Here is a 14,195-nt window from a genome sequence, read left to right as displayed (position 1 = left end):
TTGATTTGGTTACATAAATTAGGATGGTTTGTTGTATTTAGTAAAAATTTACCAGTTCAAATTTGATACGGTAAAGCTCATTTATTTATTTATTAAATTACAAAAAATATATGGTTTTTAGTAATAGAAACAATGCTCAAAATAAACCTTCAATGTAGTTAATTAATTTTGTTCCCAACTTACAATGTAGCATTTTGACTGTAATTTAACTAATTCAAATAGTGATCACAGTTTCAAAGTACTCAAAAAATATTTTTGAAGATTTTTAGAGTTTGATTTACAAGAAAATTCTATTTCTGTTTTTCTGCTTCAAACTTTAATTTTTAATTCAATGTGTGAATTGATGTTTCTTCATAACTGTAAAATTTACTGCCAATTTCTGATTGAAAATTGCTTTCTCAACACTGGGTAAATCGTATAACCCAAGAAATTTTGTTTTTTTCCTCCAAGCATCTCAATAATTCATTGTTCATATTTGTATACAGCAAAGATAAAAACAATGCGCTCAGTAAGCCACAGTGCTCAGTTGGGTCTCTTTGCGCATTGATTGGATGCAGTTTTGCATTCAGTGTGACATTGTGCATTGAGAAGGGCTAAGAAACACCTCAGCGAGAGGGGTGATGTGGCTTGTATTTCTCTACATTAGTTCAAAAAAGCTGTTTGACTTTAATTGTGTGGACACACTCCAGGACGCCAACTCTCAAGGCTCATGGCGTTTCAGTTAAAGTCGAGAGCGTAATAAACAGATGCAACTTCTAAATAGAGCAGCCAGCGTGTGTATCTTGAAGTTAATGACCTTTAAATTTCTCACACAGGTAACCTCTCAAAGACCTGCACTGCTGATGGCTGGACCGAGATGGACCCGATGGAAATCGCAGTACACTGTGGCTATAATCTGAATGGCACTGTAGACGACGTAAGTGCAAAGTACACTATAAAAATTATCGTACTTGCAATTTTAATTGTAAAATACTGTAAAATGCTACTGTAAAAATCTGTAACTTGGTTAACGTTTCCTTCACTATAGTGTAATAAATGTATAGTGTAATAACTATAGTGTAATAACCAGGGTCGCCGCTATGGTTTCTTGGCCCCTTATTCACTCTGGTCCGCCCGGGGTGGGGATGTTGGGGGGTGGTGTTAAATCACATTCTGGGGGGTCCCCCTCGGTAGAAATCGCGCCCCCCCCGTCATTACGCCGCCCCTTATAATAACAATAATTACTATAGTGTAATAACATTTCCTTCACTATAGCGTGATAAATAATTGGACATTTCAGTCATACTGTTAAATTTACTGTTTTTGAAAGTGAAAAAGAACAAGCCATCTTTTAATTTACAGTGAAAAACTGTTAATTGACATTCCCAGAATCCTTTATGTTGCCATTCACGTCACAACAGTTTCTGCTTACTTTTTCTGATCAGTTATGTACATTAGGGTTTCTTGTTATATCTTATGTTGTAAAATTCATGTTTATTTCGTTATTTTAGTGTCACATTATGTTTTATTTTTTTATATTTGTGTCTAGGACACAGAGCACTTAGTTTTTGCTTCAGATTGTGAAAAATCTACTTGTGATTCTACATAATAGTTTTCTCTTTACCACCAGTGTTTTTAATGGCTTTCAGTGTATTATAAAGGTACAAAGCAGATTTCAGCATGTTGGTATATTATATCAGTTAACAAAAGTTTTTTTTTTACCATCTCTGAAGGTGGTTAAGAGACTTTAGAAAGCACCATACATGCAAAATATCTTAGTAAAGTTATGTCAAACTGGTGTTTTCAAGTCCACTGGCATTATATAACACTGAAACGCCGACTCTTGACGTATTGAACTTTTAGATCGCAGAAAGTAATCGTTCTCATGCCATATTGAGTGTTCCTCACCCAAAAAACCCAAGCTTTAACATTCACCCTTTTTCAGTCAACCTTTTAGCCTCCTTTTCCAGCCAGCCTTTTATTACCTAGTGCAAACAAACAAGTCCAAACATAATAGTTCCTTTATTTAGCGTTGCACATCAGTGTCAGCCTTTGGATGCATTTGTAAACACTTATAATCCATCATTGAAGCAGATATTATATAACATGAAACACCTTGATCTTTTGAGCAGAGTGTAGTTAATTGAAGAGCAAATGACCTTAGCCCTTTGATGGAAGCTTTCCCAGCATGTGTTCACATCAACAGGATGGGTAATCAGCACGCGTGGTCCTCAGACCCACAGGGAGTATGTGGGCATGGGACTTAAAAGGAATTTTATGTTTTTGTTGATGAGTGTCTGATGCTCCTTCTTGCCATGTTCAGGTTTTTATATTTAACTTCGGTCAAAGACTATAGAGGGGATTATTTGAATATGCTCTACGCAGGTGAGTCTTTTAACAAAGCTTTGTGTGGGAGAGACAGAACAGTACCCATACTTACCACAAAAAAAATACCCTTGACTAAAGAAACATTCTTTTCAGACATCAGGATACCATAAGCGGACAAAAAAGGCAGCTTATTGACTCATAGTCACATACCGTGGTTGTTTTGTTTTTGAGCTGTAGTGTTTATGAAGGTTGTGAATGCATGTTATTACCCCACTGTCATCATATGTACTAAGAGCAGCATGCTGTTAAAATAATTTAGATTTGCACATAAAGCGCAAAAAATTATATTTCTTGCTTTTTAAACAAATTTAATAGAATTTGTTTAATGATACCATATAAAACGTTCATGATATCATATACCGATCAAGCAGTATAAAAGTCATTACACTTTTTTTTATGTTTTTGAAAGAAGTCACCAAGGCTGCATTTATTTGATCAAAAATACAATAAAAACATGATCCTTCAGAAATCATTCTAATATGCTGATTTGCTGCTCAAGAAACATTTCTTATTAATATCACAGTTTAAAACAGTTGTGCTGCTTCATATTTTTTGTCCTTGCTGAATAAAAGTATTAATTTCTCCTTTCAAACAAACAAATATTAACCTCAAACCAAAAGTAGTGTCATTTAAGGATTCAAGAAGAATTAAACTTTTCAGCGCTATTTAGTAAACATATTCTTTTTTTTCTTTTGCAGGATAGTTTCTTTAGGTCGGTGAAGATCGGTTACACCATCGGGCACAGTGTTTCTCTCATGTCTCTCATCACTGCCATTGTAATACTTTGTATATTCAGGTAAGACATTCTACATTTGTTGGAACTAATGCTAACATGTATTTGCTATGGTGCAGGGGTGAATTATGTTCTTTTGTAAAAATAGTGTTGCATTTCCAGATGTGTCATGTTTATGCTATCGTACTTGCTTTAGTTTTAAAGCTCTATCCAAGGCAATTATTTCTAAGGAAAATTAGTTCCTGCCTAACTGACAAAATGAACTGACAAGACAGTAATTACATTTTTTTATACAAATCAACTGCATGAACAGGGTCAAAGAACAGGGTACAAATACAAGGTATATGTAACGGAGCCGACAAGACAAGAGACATGCGGATCCATTTGCAAGCTTTTATTAATAAAGAGTCAAATAACAGGCAGGGTCAAATCACCAGCAAACGAGTATGGCACGGGCAAGACACAAGAGTAATCCTAGGGCATGCGTGGGTCCTCGATCGGTGAACAATATCCAGAGGGCTTGAGAATAGGGGTAGTCCGATAACCTGAGCAATAATCCAAACGAGGTACACACAGAGTCCGAAACGGTGAGACAAGGGTAAATCCACGATACAAGGGCTGAAAACAGGAAACGAGACTATAAACAAAACAAACTAAACTTAGACTTACAAAACACAGAATGGCTCGGTAAGGCCGCTAACACTAGGAGAGTGTTATACGCAAAACAATACTCGGCAAAGACAGAGAGGAAGTTCAAGGCTTATGTAGGGTGTGTGATAAGTGCAATCAGCTGTGTGTCTTCAGTGCAATCAGCTGTGTGTTGTCAGTGCAATGGATGATGGGAATTGTAGTCTGAGGTGGCGTGCAACAGTTAGTGTGGTGCAAGAGTCCATGTGGTGAGCGAGTGACCTCTGGTGGTGCGTTAACGGAAATTCATAGACCAGATTCATGACAGTATAAGTCTGTCTCTCTCTCTCTTATATTCTTTTTTTAAATAGTGAGATTTAAATGTAATGTGGAATACATTTGTGGCTATTAAAATGTATGTTTTTAAAATACTAATTAATATTATGTTAAAATATAAATATTAATTATATTAATTAATACAATATTAATTTAAAATATTTATCAGAATTAATTTGAATGTTTCTAGACACAAAGATACTTTTGATCCTTAATACTTTTTTGCATTTTTTCAAAAAATTTTTCTTCTTCTGTCAAATACAGGGCTCCATTTGTCCTACTAATGTTTCACATTGAAGGATGTCATTTTGATTAAGCTAATGGTTAACAGGCTTTAAACACAGAAAACAGTGCTTCATGCATGCTTGTAGCCAACCCCAGATTCACCATGGGGCGTCATGGAGTGAGTCACTGAATCACTGAAGCTGTCGAGGATTAAACAGCAAACAACATGCATCCGTTTTGACACTACAGTGATTGATCTAGCTCACCAGAGGCAAAACAGTCTGCTAATGACAGAGATAAGAGCTTTCTTACATGTATATTCCAACACAAACATTTCATCTTGGCCAAACAAGACTCCTCACCATCAGAGAATCATTCCAGTGGGCATTAGTGCTCACATGTAAACCCAGTAGTGAACCACAAACACGGTTTACAACCCTTTAAATGGCACCCAGTTAGCATTCAAATGGTGTAGCTAATATCATATATGAATTAAACACTGCATGCATTTGTGGATCAGACTATTTATGATGCTCTTCTGGTGGATAATTTTTTTTTAACATGGCACATTGCGGTGACATGCTCAGTATAGTAACTGCTATGGAGGTAGCTTACTCATAATCACCCATCAAATATAATCTTGTCTTATAACTGGGTAAAATGGCCTCTTTAAATATTTTTACATTTTATTCTATGACAACTAAATTAGCAAATGTTTCTATTTATTTCCTATAATAACACACTGGATGAAGCATCATCAGCCTGCTCATATATATCTAAATATGTTACAATTAAAAAGTAAATGCACATTGTTTTTAAAGAGGCCATCTTCCCTTATTTGATTTATTTACCAAACGCATAAGAGGATGACCTAAAAGTGCAGAAGTTTTGCTGTAAACTTGCACAGCGTCAATCCTCCCTGGAGCATGATGGGGTTAAATGCTTTGCTCAAGGGCACAATTGGGATAGTTCACGGCTCTCTCCTTCTGATTACAAACTCTAAGCTCATCCACATCCCACCTCAAATGCTGTCATTTCCATCACTAATAAGGTTCATGTGTCACCAGAATGGCAGAGCAGCACTGCTCCTCGATAAAGCTGCTCATGTTCAGCTCTTCAGCAATGTAATCAGTCCTAATCCTGTCTATTAACACTATCTGCACTCGAGCTGCAGGCTTAAGCAGTCTTAACTGAGAGGATATCAGTCTGATGTGGGATTTCAGTGACTGACAGGGGCTGAAGACCTGATCACACCTCAGGTTATTATTATTGCCGGTTTGAACACTTGCTTCCACTCCACTGAATGACTCAGGTCACAAGTTGTCTTTGCTTGGTAGAAACACAGTCTGTGGTCTAATTAAATTGTGCCTTTACCAAGAAACACTTGGTAAAAATTTTATAGTGTCCAAATCTGTCAGCGGTATGTCAAGGTGATCCTGCAGATGGCCACACACTAGAGACACAACATACACCTGTAAGATCATGCTGATAGTGTCAGATCACAGCATGTGAAATGAGCAAACCGGAGACAACATAGCTTTGCATGAGTGCTAGGTTAAAGGAAACACGGGGATTTGACCTTTACTCAAAAAATGTAAAGTTATAGTCAGTTTGAGAGAATTGCGATGTTGTGCAATGAGAATAGCAACTTATATAAAACTTCAATACCTGTATTTAAAAAAAAAAATCCTATTTAGAACTGTGTTCAATCAATGTTAAGCTCTATAGAAAGCATCCGTGACATGCTGATGAATAGTAAAAATCTGCAAGCAAAATCAATTCAAACAATTTTTGCAGATTTATTAAGTAACTTTTCCACACATTGTTTAGAATCCATTTTACTGGCCACATAACTATAACAAAGCTGATATACATTATAGGTTACAATCCATTAGCAAGACTTCCTTAATGAAGGTAGATGAATGAACATTTAATCAAAAACTAATTCGAAGAAACTCAATATGAACAGACTCTTTAGTAATGCAACTGGTAGACAAAAGAAAGACTTCATAAGTTATTGAAAAGCATGTTTACTTTAATTGATAACAGATATTCATTACATGCATTCATTGTGCCAGTATGTGAGATGTGTGACAAAAGTTTATGTAAGTTATTTTAACATGATTTTCATAAAGAGGAACTGGCTGCCAGGGTAATATAATCTAGCATGCAAAACCATCATGTATTTAACTTTGTGAGACCTATACACTTCCATTTAAAACTGGGGTCAGTAAGATTTTTTAAAGAAATGAATATCTATATTTAACAAAGATGCTTTAAATTGATCAAACTTTTATGTTGTTACAAAAAAAGATGATATTTCAAATAAAGTCTGTTCTTTTGAACTTTCTATTGGTCAAAGAAGAAAATTCTTCACAGTGTTCTGTTTTCAATATTGATAATAATGTTACGGGGCTGACGAGACGTGAGACGTGCGGATCCATGTGCAAAGCTTTATTAAAAAAACATGGTCAGAAAACAGGCAGGGTCAGACAGTGGCAAACAGGCATGGCAGAGGCAAGACAGAGCAATCCGGGGTGCAAGCGTGGGTCGATGATCGGCAAACAGTATCCAAAGGGGCAAGGCAGAGAGATAATCCAGAGACGAGAGCAATAATCCAAACAGGGAGCGAACAGAGTCCAAACGGCAGAGGCAAAGGGTAAATCCAGGAAACAAGAGCAGGGTCAAACACGGCAGGAAAACAAGGCAAGACTAAGGCTAAAACAATGACTATGGCTCTGTAAAGTTGCTATCGCTAGAAAAGTGATAAACGCTAACCATACTCAGCCCTGAGCAAGAGCAAGTCCCAGACTTAAATAATGAGTGATGGTGATTGTGAAATGTGATCAGGTGTGGGCGTGATAATTGTGAACAGCTGTGCGTGTGGTCAGTGCAATGGATTATGGGAAATGGAGTCCAATGTGCTGTGTAGTGTGAAAAGTCCATGTGGTGAACGGGTGACCTCTGGTGGTGAATGAGTGGAAGTGCATGGCCAGGATTCGTGACAAATAAGAAATGTTTCTTGAGCTACAAATCAGCATATAAGTGTTATTTCTTAAGGGTCATGTGACACTGAAGACTAATAATGATGCTGAAAATTCAGCTTTACAATCACAGGAATAAATTACATTAATAAATAACATAAAATATTTTAAAATAGAAAACAGTTCTTCTAAATTGTAATGATAATTCACTGTATTACTGTATTTTTTAAGTCAAATAAATGCAGCCTTCTGCATTTGAAAGAGACTTTTTTTCAAAACATTAAAAGTTCTTAAAGACCCAAAACATTTGAACGGTGCTATATGTTTTAGTCATTATTTCTTTCAGACTCATTTTTGACTGAATGGGACTTATTTTGATTATTCTGATTGGGCAACAAGCAATCTATCTTTAAAAATGTAGTCCCAACAACACACTTTTGTGATTATTTTGCATTGTTCTAAAATTAAACTAACAATCCCTACAGCATGACAAATTTGTAGACGTGTCATTATTTGGGAGTATTACTGTAAAACATACTGTAGAATATTAATCTTTTCTTTGCACAAGAGCGCAGAGAGAACCCAGTGTTTAAACAATGTGTCAGTTCATTTACTAGCGTGAGGTATGGACTTATAAACAAAAGACATCATGTTCAGGGTGTTCTGGGATATCAGAGAGAGAGTCTCTCTCTGTTTTAAAAACACTTGCATTTTGGATAAAGCAGCTGTGAATGGCTTCTTAAAAGTATTGTTTATCCATAATATGAAAATTATGCCATTATTTACTCACTCTCGTGTTGCTCCAAACCTGAATGACATTTTTTTTCTTCTACGGAGTAGATTCAGTACGGTCAGTATTTTGTCAGCCTGCCATAGCTTGATAATATTAAATAAGCATGTTGGACATAAAATGAGCAGCTACCTTGAATTTTAAATCAGAGTTTGTGAATTCCCATGTTTACCATAAGTAGAAATGCGTGTGAAACGGAATACAACACAATGGAACAAATTATCTGTTTAACGAACCCCTTACACAGACCAGAAAGCTCAATTAGGATTTCATTTGTAGTGTAATTAGCTGTCATTTTTTCCATTATTAGTTCCAATGACAGGGTGTAATTAGGGGGCAGGGGACTTCTCAATCAGGCTTAACATATTTTAGATTCAGTCCGTGAGCGTGGCTGATTGTATTCCTTGTATTCCCTCAGGAAACTCCACTGCACGCGGAACTACATCCACATGCACCTGTTTGTGTCCTTCATTCTGAAAGCCATCGCCGTCTTTGTCAAAGATGCGGTGCTCTACGATGTTATTCAAGAGTCTGACAACTGCTCCACTGGTTCTGTAAGTTTATTATTGCACAGTCTATTTATTTAATTTTGAATGAATCCCTCAGGAGTCTGTAATAGTTTCAATTAGCAAACCATGTGACATCCACATGCAGCAAACCAACTATTTATCTAGCAGTGTTAGTAATCAGCTTAAATATAGTCTATCCCAGCTGATCACGTTTACATTACAGTATACTCGCTGGTCTTGGGCCTCTTGACTGTTAAGTCTGCTAAACATCTATGGGCATAACTTCACACTCGCTGTTGAATTCACTGCTGTGGGTGACCTCTGTTTGAACCAGCTTGCCAAAATGCTTGTTCCAGTCATTCTGGATGGCATGTACTCCCACTGTTATTGCTGTAGCCCCTCGAGCTAACTCAATTTCACAGATTTGTCTTTCACAACATTGCAAAATCACAAGATGTTATGTGAATTTTGAGTCATTTTTTGACACTGACACCTCACACTACTGTACTGACAAGCTGATGTATGCTGGTTTACTAGCGTCCCACCAATGTTGTTGAGGAGTTTAACTAAAAACACTTTCCGAAAGTCCACAAGGACCAAAGCTGACTAGTCTCATCATCTAGGTTTTGCTTAAACCAGCACAATACAAGCACCAGCCAACCAACAGAAATTCAGGTGTGAAAGGAGGTAAAAGAGTGACAGTGACAAAATTAAAATTACACCTTGCAAGTTGAACAGCAAACTAATAAAACTAGTACAGCGCAGGCAAAAGAGTGACAAAATTAAACTTAGACCATACAGGTAAAACTTCCAAACTAGTAAACGTAGTAAAATGCTGGTAAAAGAGTGACAGTGACAAAATAAAAGTTAGACCATGCAAGTAGACCAGCAAAACTAGTAAAAAAAAAAAATAATAAATAAAAAAAAGGTAACACTTTAGATTATATGTTGTACAATGTGATACAATGTACCACGTAATTAAACAGAATTTACAGCGTACCTATTTTGTAACTATAGAGTACCTCCACAGTACCTATAAGGGAACGATATGCAACGTTTGGGGAATAAGTGGGTAATAACCTGCAAAATTATTAAGCATTTATACTGTAACTATTTTATAACCTATTCTGAAATTATGTGTAGGTAGAGTCCGCGATTTTCCACATCAGCATAACTTAAAGCTGAAGGTACATGTAGGTAAATGGAAATAATTGGGGAATGACTTGGAAAATTTAAATTATTTACACTGTTAGTATTTCATAATTAAGGTGTAACTATTCTAAGATTACGTGGCATTTATATCCTACTGTGCTAGGCAACAATATTATGATTTAGAACAAGTTGCCTTATTGTAATAACATAAAATATATGATGCAACATATTTTTACACTATGCACTGGGTAGCCTATTTATTGTATTATTACAACATATATTTTACATGACATTGATACAAATAGTAAACTGTAGTATACTATTGTATAAATTAGTAATTATAGTGGTTCAAAACCACCAAAGTCTTTATAAAATTTTACCACAATTTACTAAAGAATATAAGCTATATTATTTACTAGTGTTATTTATGTGTGGAGATTACTGAACAAGTCAGCTGAAAGTATGGGGCAATTATGTGATGAGCTTCTGATATGATTTTGTTTAGATATTCCCATATGAAAATTTACCCGATGAAAGAGTGTTGCTTATGGTCATCTCAGCAGCGAGTCAGGTTACCGGCATTGTACTGTCGAGGTGCAATACTGTGGAAAAGTAGATTACTTGTTTCCAGCTCCTCCCAGGATATATAACAGCATAATACACAACACGAATAATTACTGTATAATTGATGTTTTTTGATAGCTGTAGTGCTGTTGGTGCACTTTGGGCTTCCGTATGTGGTTTGAGGCAAGTAGAATAAAATGTACTACAACCTTTTTCTTAACTACTCTGCAAACATTCACCCTTGTTATATGTTGTTATTGTGTACACTTAAAATTTTGTTAAATAATACAAATATTTATTTGTTAACCTAAGGTCTTTGGACCTTACATTTAACTATGTAATACAGTTCATTGTTAATAACTTTGAAACACATCTATTGTACCATAACTAAAATTGTTTAATGTTACACTTACACAGTAACTACACGTAACAAAATGGTAAAAAGGCATCACTTTAGATTACAGCCCGCGGATGTTACACTTACACAGTAACTACACGTAACAAGGCATCACTTTAGATTACAGCCCACGGATGTTACACTTACACAGTAACTACACGTAACAAGGCATCGCTTTAGATTACAGCCCACGGATGTTACACTTACACAGTAACTACACGTAACAAGGCATCACTTTAGATTACAGCCCACGGATGTTACACTTACACAGTAACTACACGTAACAAGGCATCGCTTTAGATTACAGCCCACGGATGTTACACTTACACAGTAACTACACGTAACAAGGCATTGCTTTAGATTACAGCCCACGGATGTTACACTTACACAGTAACTACACGTAACAAGGCATTGCTTTAGATTACAGCCCACGGATGTTACACTTACACAGTAACTACACGTAACAAGGCATCGCTTTAGATTACAGCCCACGGATGATACACTTACACAGTAACTACACGTAACAAGAGGGTAACAAGGCATCGCTTTAGATTACAGCCCGCGGATGTTACACTTACACAGTACCTACACGTAACAAGGGTGTATGTTTGCATAGTACTTAAGAAAAATGTTGTAGTACATTTTATTCTACTTGCCTCAAACCACATACGGAAGCTCAAGTGCACCAACAGCATTACAGTTATAAAAAAAACATAAATTTGGTAAATGTGCATGTGTATTATGATGTTATATTTATCTGTTATATCCTGGGAACACCTGGAAACAGGTAATCTAGTTTCCCACTGTATTGCACCTCAACGGACATGATTCGCTGCTGAGATGACCATAGGCAATGCTCTTTTATCAGGTAAATTTTCTTATCAATTTTTAAACCAAATCATAGCAGAAACTCATAACAAAATTTCCCCATACTTTAGTTCAGTCAGGAACTCTTAAGTCAAAAAGAATACCATAGACAAGCCTTTAATTAAACTTTTATTGCATATTACTAAAGTTACATTTGGCGGTATGGCTCTGTTCCAAGTTCCATGAAAGCCAAGACAGGGAAACAGCAGCCACTTCAGGGGCAACCCTCCCATTTTAGGAATAGGAGAGTAGCACAAACCCCCCCCAGAACAGAGCAAGCAACAATGACAACAGAATTACATTGTTTAAGTTAAACAAGTTAAAGGAGGAGATGGGGAGGAGGTGGGATGCAAGCAGCGTACAGAGGAAGCAGTAAAGCAAGCAAACAGAAGCCGGGTTTAAGTAAGGCGCCCTGTTTGAGATTTGCCAATTGAGAGCTTGGGAGTCGGATCAGCTGATAGGGGCCGGGTTTGAATTTCTCCAATCAGCTAATAGCGGAGCTTGACTACGAGGCCTGCCTGAACTAACGCAGAATGCTTGATTAATCTCGACTATGGTGGTTTTTAACTTTATTATAATTACTAAATTATACAATAGTATAGGCCTACTACAGTTTACTATTTGTCATGTAAGATATATGTTGTAATAATACAATAAGTACCCAGTATGTAGTGTAAAATATACTGCATAATATATTTTATGTTATTACAATAAGGCAGCTTGTTACAAATCATAATATTGTTGCCAAACATAGTAGGTCATGCATACCACATAATCTATAATAGTTATATTACATATGAAATACTAACAGTATAAATACTTTTAATTTTCCAAGTCATTACCCCCTTATCCCCCAAACTTTGCACATTGTTTCCGTTTACCTACACGTACGTACAGCTGCAAATTATGCTCACGCGGAAAATTGTGCTTTGTGTGTCATACATACCACGCAATTTCAGAATAGGTACCCTTTAGTTATAAAATACTTACAGTATGAATGCTTCATAATTCCGCAGGTTATTACACCGTTATTCCCCAAACGTTGCATATTGTTCCCTTATACCTACGAGTAGGTACTGTGGAGGTACTCTTTAGTACGCTGTAAATTCTGTTTAATTACATGGTACATTGCGGGCTGTAATCTAAAGTGTTACAAAAAAAAACAAATAAATTTTGCAGGTTTGCATCTTGACCTGGACCAATTCATGTTGGTTTTAGCTGTTTAGTATTCTATTCAAATAAGAGAAATCAGTTTTACTGTATTTTGCAGGGTTGTGGCAATAATCGTCTGACTGCTAGTAATGGTGAAGGACATTTTCTGAGATGACTCAGCTGTTGAGATGACTATTGACTGAGCTTCACAAAGGAGCATAAACCTCTCAATGAAAACATCGCTCCTTATCACAGTGTATGGAATGAGTATGCTGCAACACGTCTCCAGTGTTCAGATCTGGTGTCTGTCAATGTCTGCAGTTTGAGCTGGAATTTGCTATAGATCAAGGCTGTCTGTGGAATCTTCAGAAGTATAATGCACTTTCAAACTGAGCTTTATACTCTTTAGAATTTTAAAGCAGATAAATTTTAAACACAACTTCTGAAAAGATTATGTGCATCTTTAAAATTTACTTTTTTACAGTGATTTTCAATTCAATTCAAGTTTCAATTCAAGTTTATTTGTATAGCACTTTTGACGATACAAATCGTTGCAAAGCAGCTCTACAGGAATTTAAGTTTCCACAATATATTTATATATTGCAGAACCTTAATATATTTAACTTATGGCAAAATTTGGTAATTCTGTATGTTGTCTGAGCATTGGCATCCTCTGAGGTCCTCTGAGGGGTTGGCATCATCTTTTCTCAGGTGTTCGGTCATCTCAGATCATTTAAGGGTTGGATCCAGACTGAAGCTTCTGTAATTCCTAGTTACCACGGGATGTTAATCCCGTGGCAGAAACAGAGAAACAAATAGAGAGATAATTAGCGTAGCTGCTGTTCCATCTAAGCAAAAATGATTTGTTCAACCCAAGCTAAAGAATAATAATAATGTACATTTGATCAGATATAACTGCAGTACAAGATTATAAAATGCATTATGTAAATGCTTGGCTAAAGAGATGTGTATTTAATCTAGATTGAAACAGAGAGAGTGTGTCTGAACCCCGAACGTTATCAGGAAGGCTATTCCAGAGTTTGGGAGCCAAATGTGAAAAAGCTCTACCTCCTTTAGTGGACTTTGCTATCCTAAGTACTACCAAAAGTCCAGAGTTTTGCGACCTTAGGGTGCGGGTTTGATTGTAGTGTGGTAGAAGACAAGTTAGGTACGCAGGAGCTAAACCATTTAGGGCCTCATAGGCAAGTAATAATATTTTGTAAATGATACGGAACTGAATAGGTTGCCAGTGCAGAGACTGTAAAATTGGGGTAATATGATCATATTTTCTTGACCTGGTAAGAACTCTAGCCGCTGCATTTTGGACTATCTGTAGCTTGTTTATTGAAGATGCAGGACAACCACCTAGCAGTGCATTACAATAGTCCAGTCTAGAGGTCATGAATGCATGAACTAGCTTTTCTGCATCAGAAACAGGTAGCATGTTTCGAAGCTTGGCAATGTTTCTAAGATGGAAGAATGCTGTTTTTGT

At 36.4% G+C, this 14,195-nt stretch overlaps 1 protein-coding gene across 1 annotated transcript in view; it reads left to right on the top strand.

Moving 5' to 3' along the window:
- Nucleotides 1-14,195, top strand: part of LOC306863192 (vasoactive intestinal polypeptide receptor-like) — an 83,207-nt gene that overhangs the window by 38,184 nt on the left and 30,828 nt on the right. The window contains exons 4-6 of the mRNA XM_079406414.1: nucleotides 816-916; nucleotides 3,066-3,163; nucleotides 8,481-8,616. Coding sequence (XP_079262540.1) covers nucleotides 816-916; nucleotides 3,066-3,163; nucleotides 8,481-8,616 — 335 coding nt within the window. The remainder of the gene's footprint in view (nucleotides 1-815; nucleotides 917-3,065; nucleotides 3,164-8,480; nucleotides 8,617-14,195) is intronic.

Source organism: Barbus barbus (assembly GCF_936440315.1).
Source record: "Barbus barbus genome assembly, chromosome: 44".
NCBI lineage: Eukaryota > Metazoa > Chordata > Actinopteri > Cypriniformes > Cyprinidae > Barbus > Barbus barbus.
The sequence above is the reverse complement of the archived record's forward strand: the minus strand, read 5'-3'. Positions and strand labels throughout refer to the sequence as shown.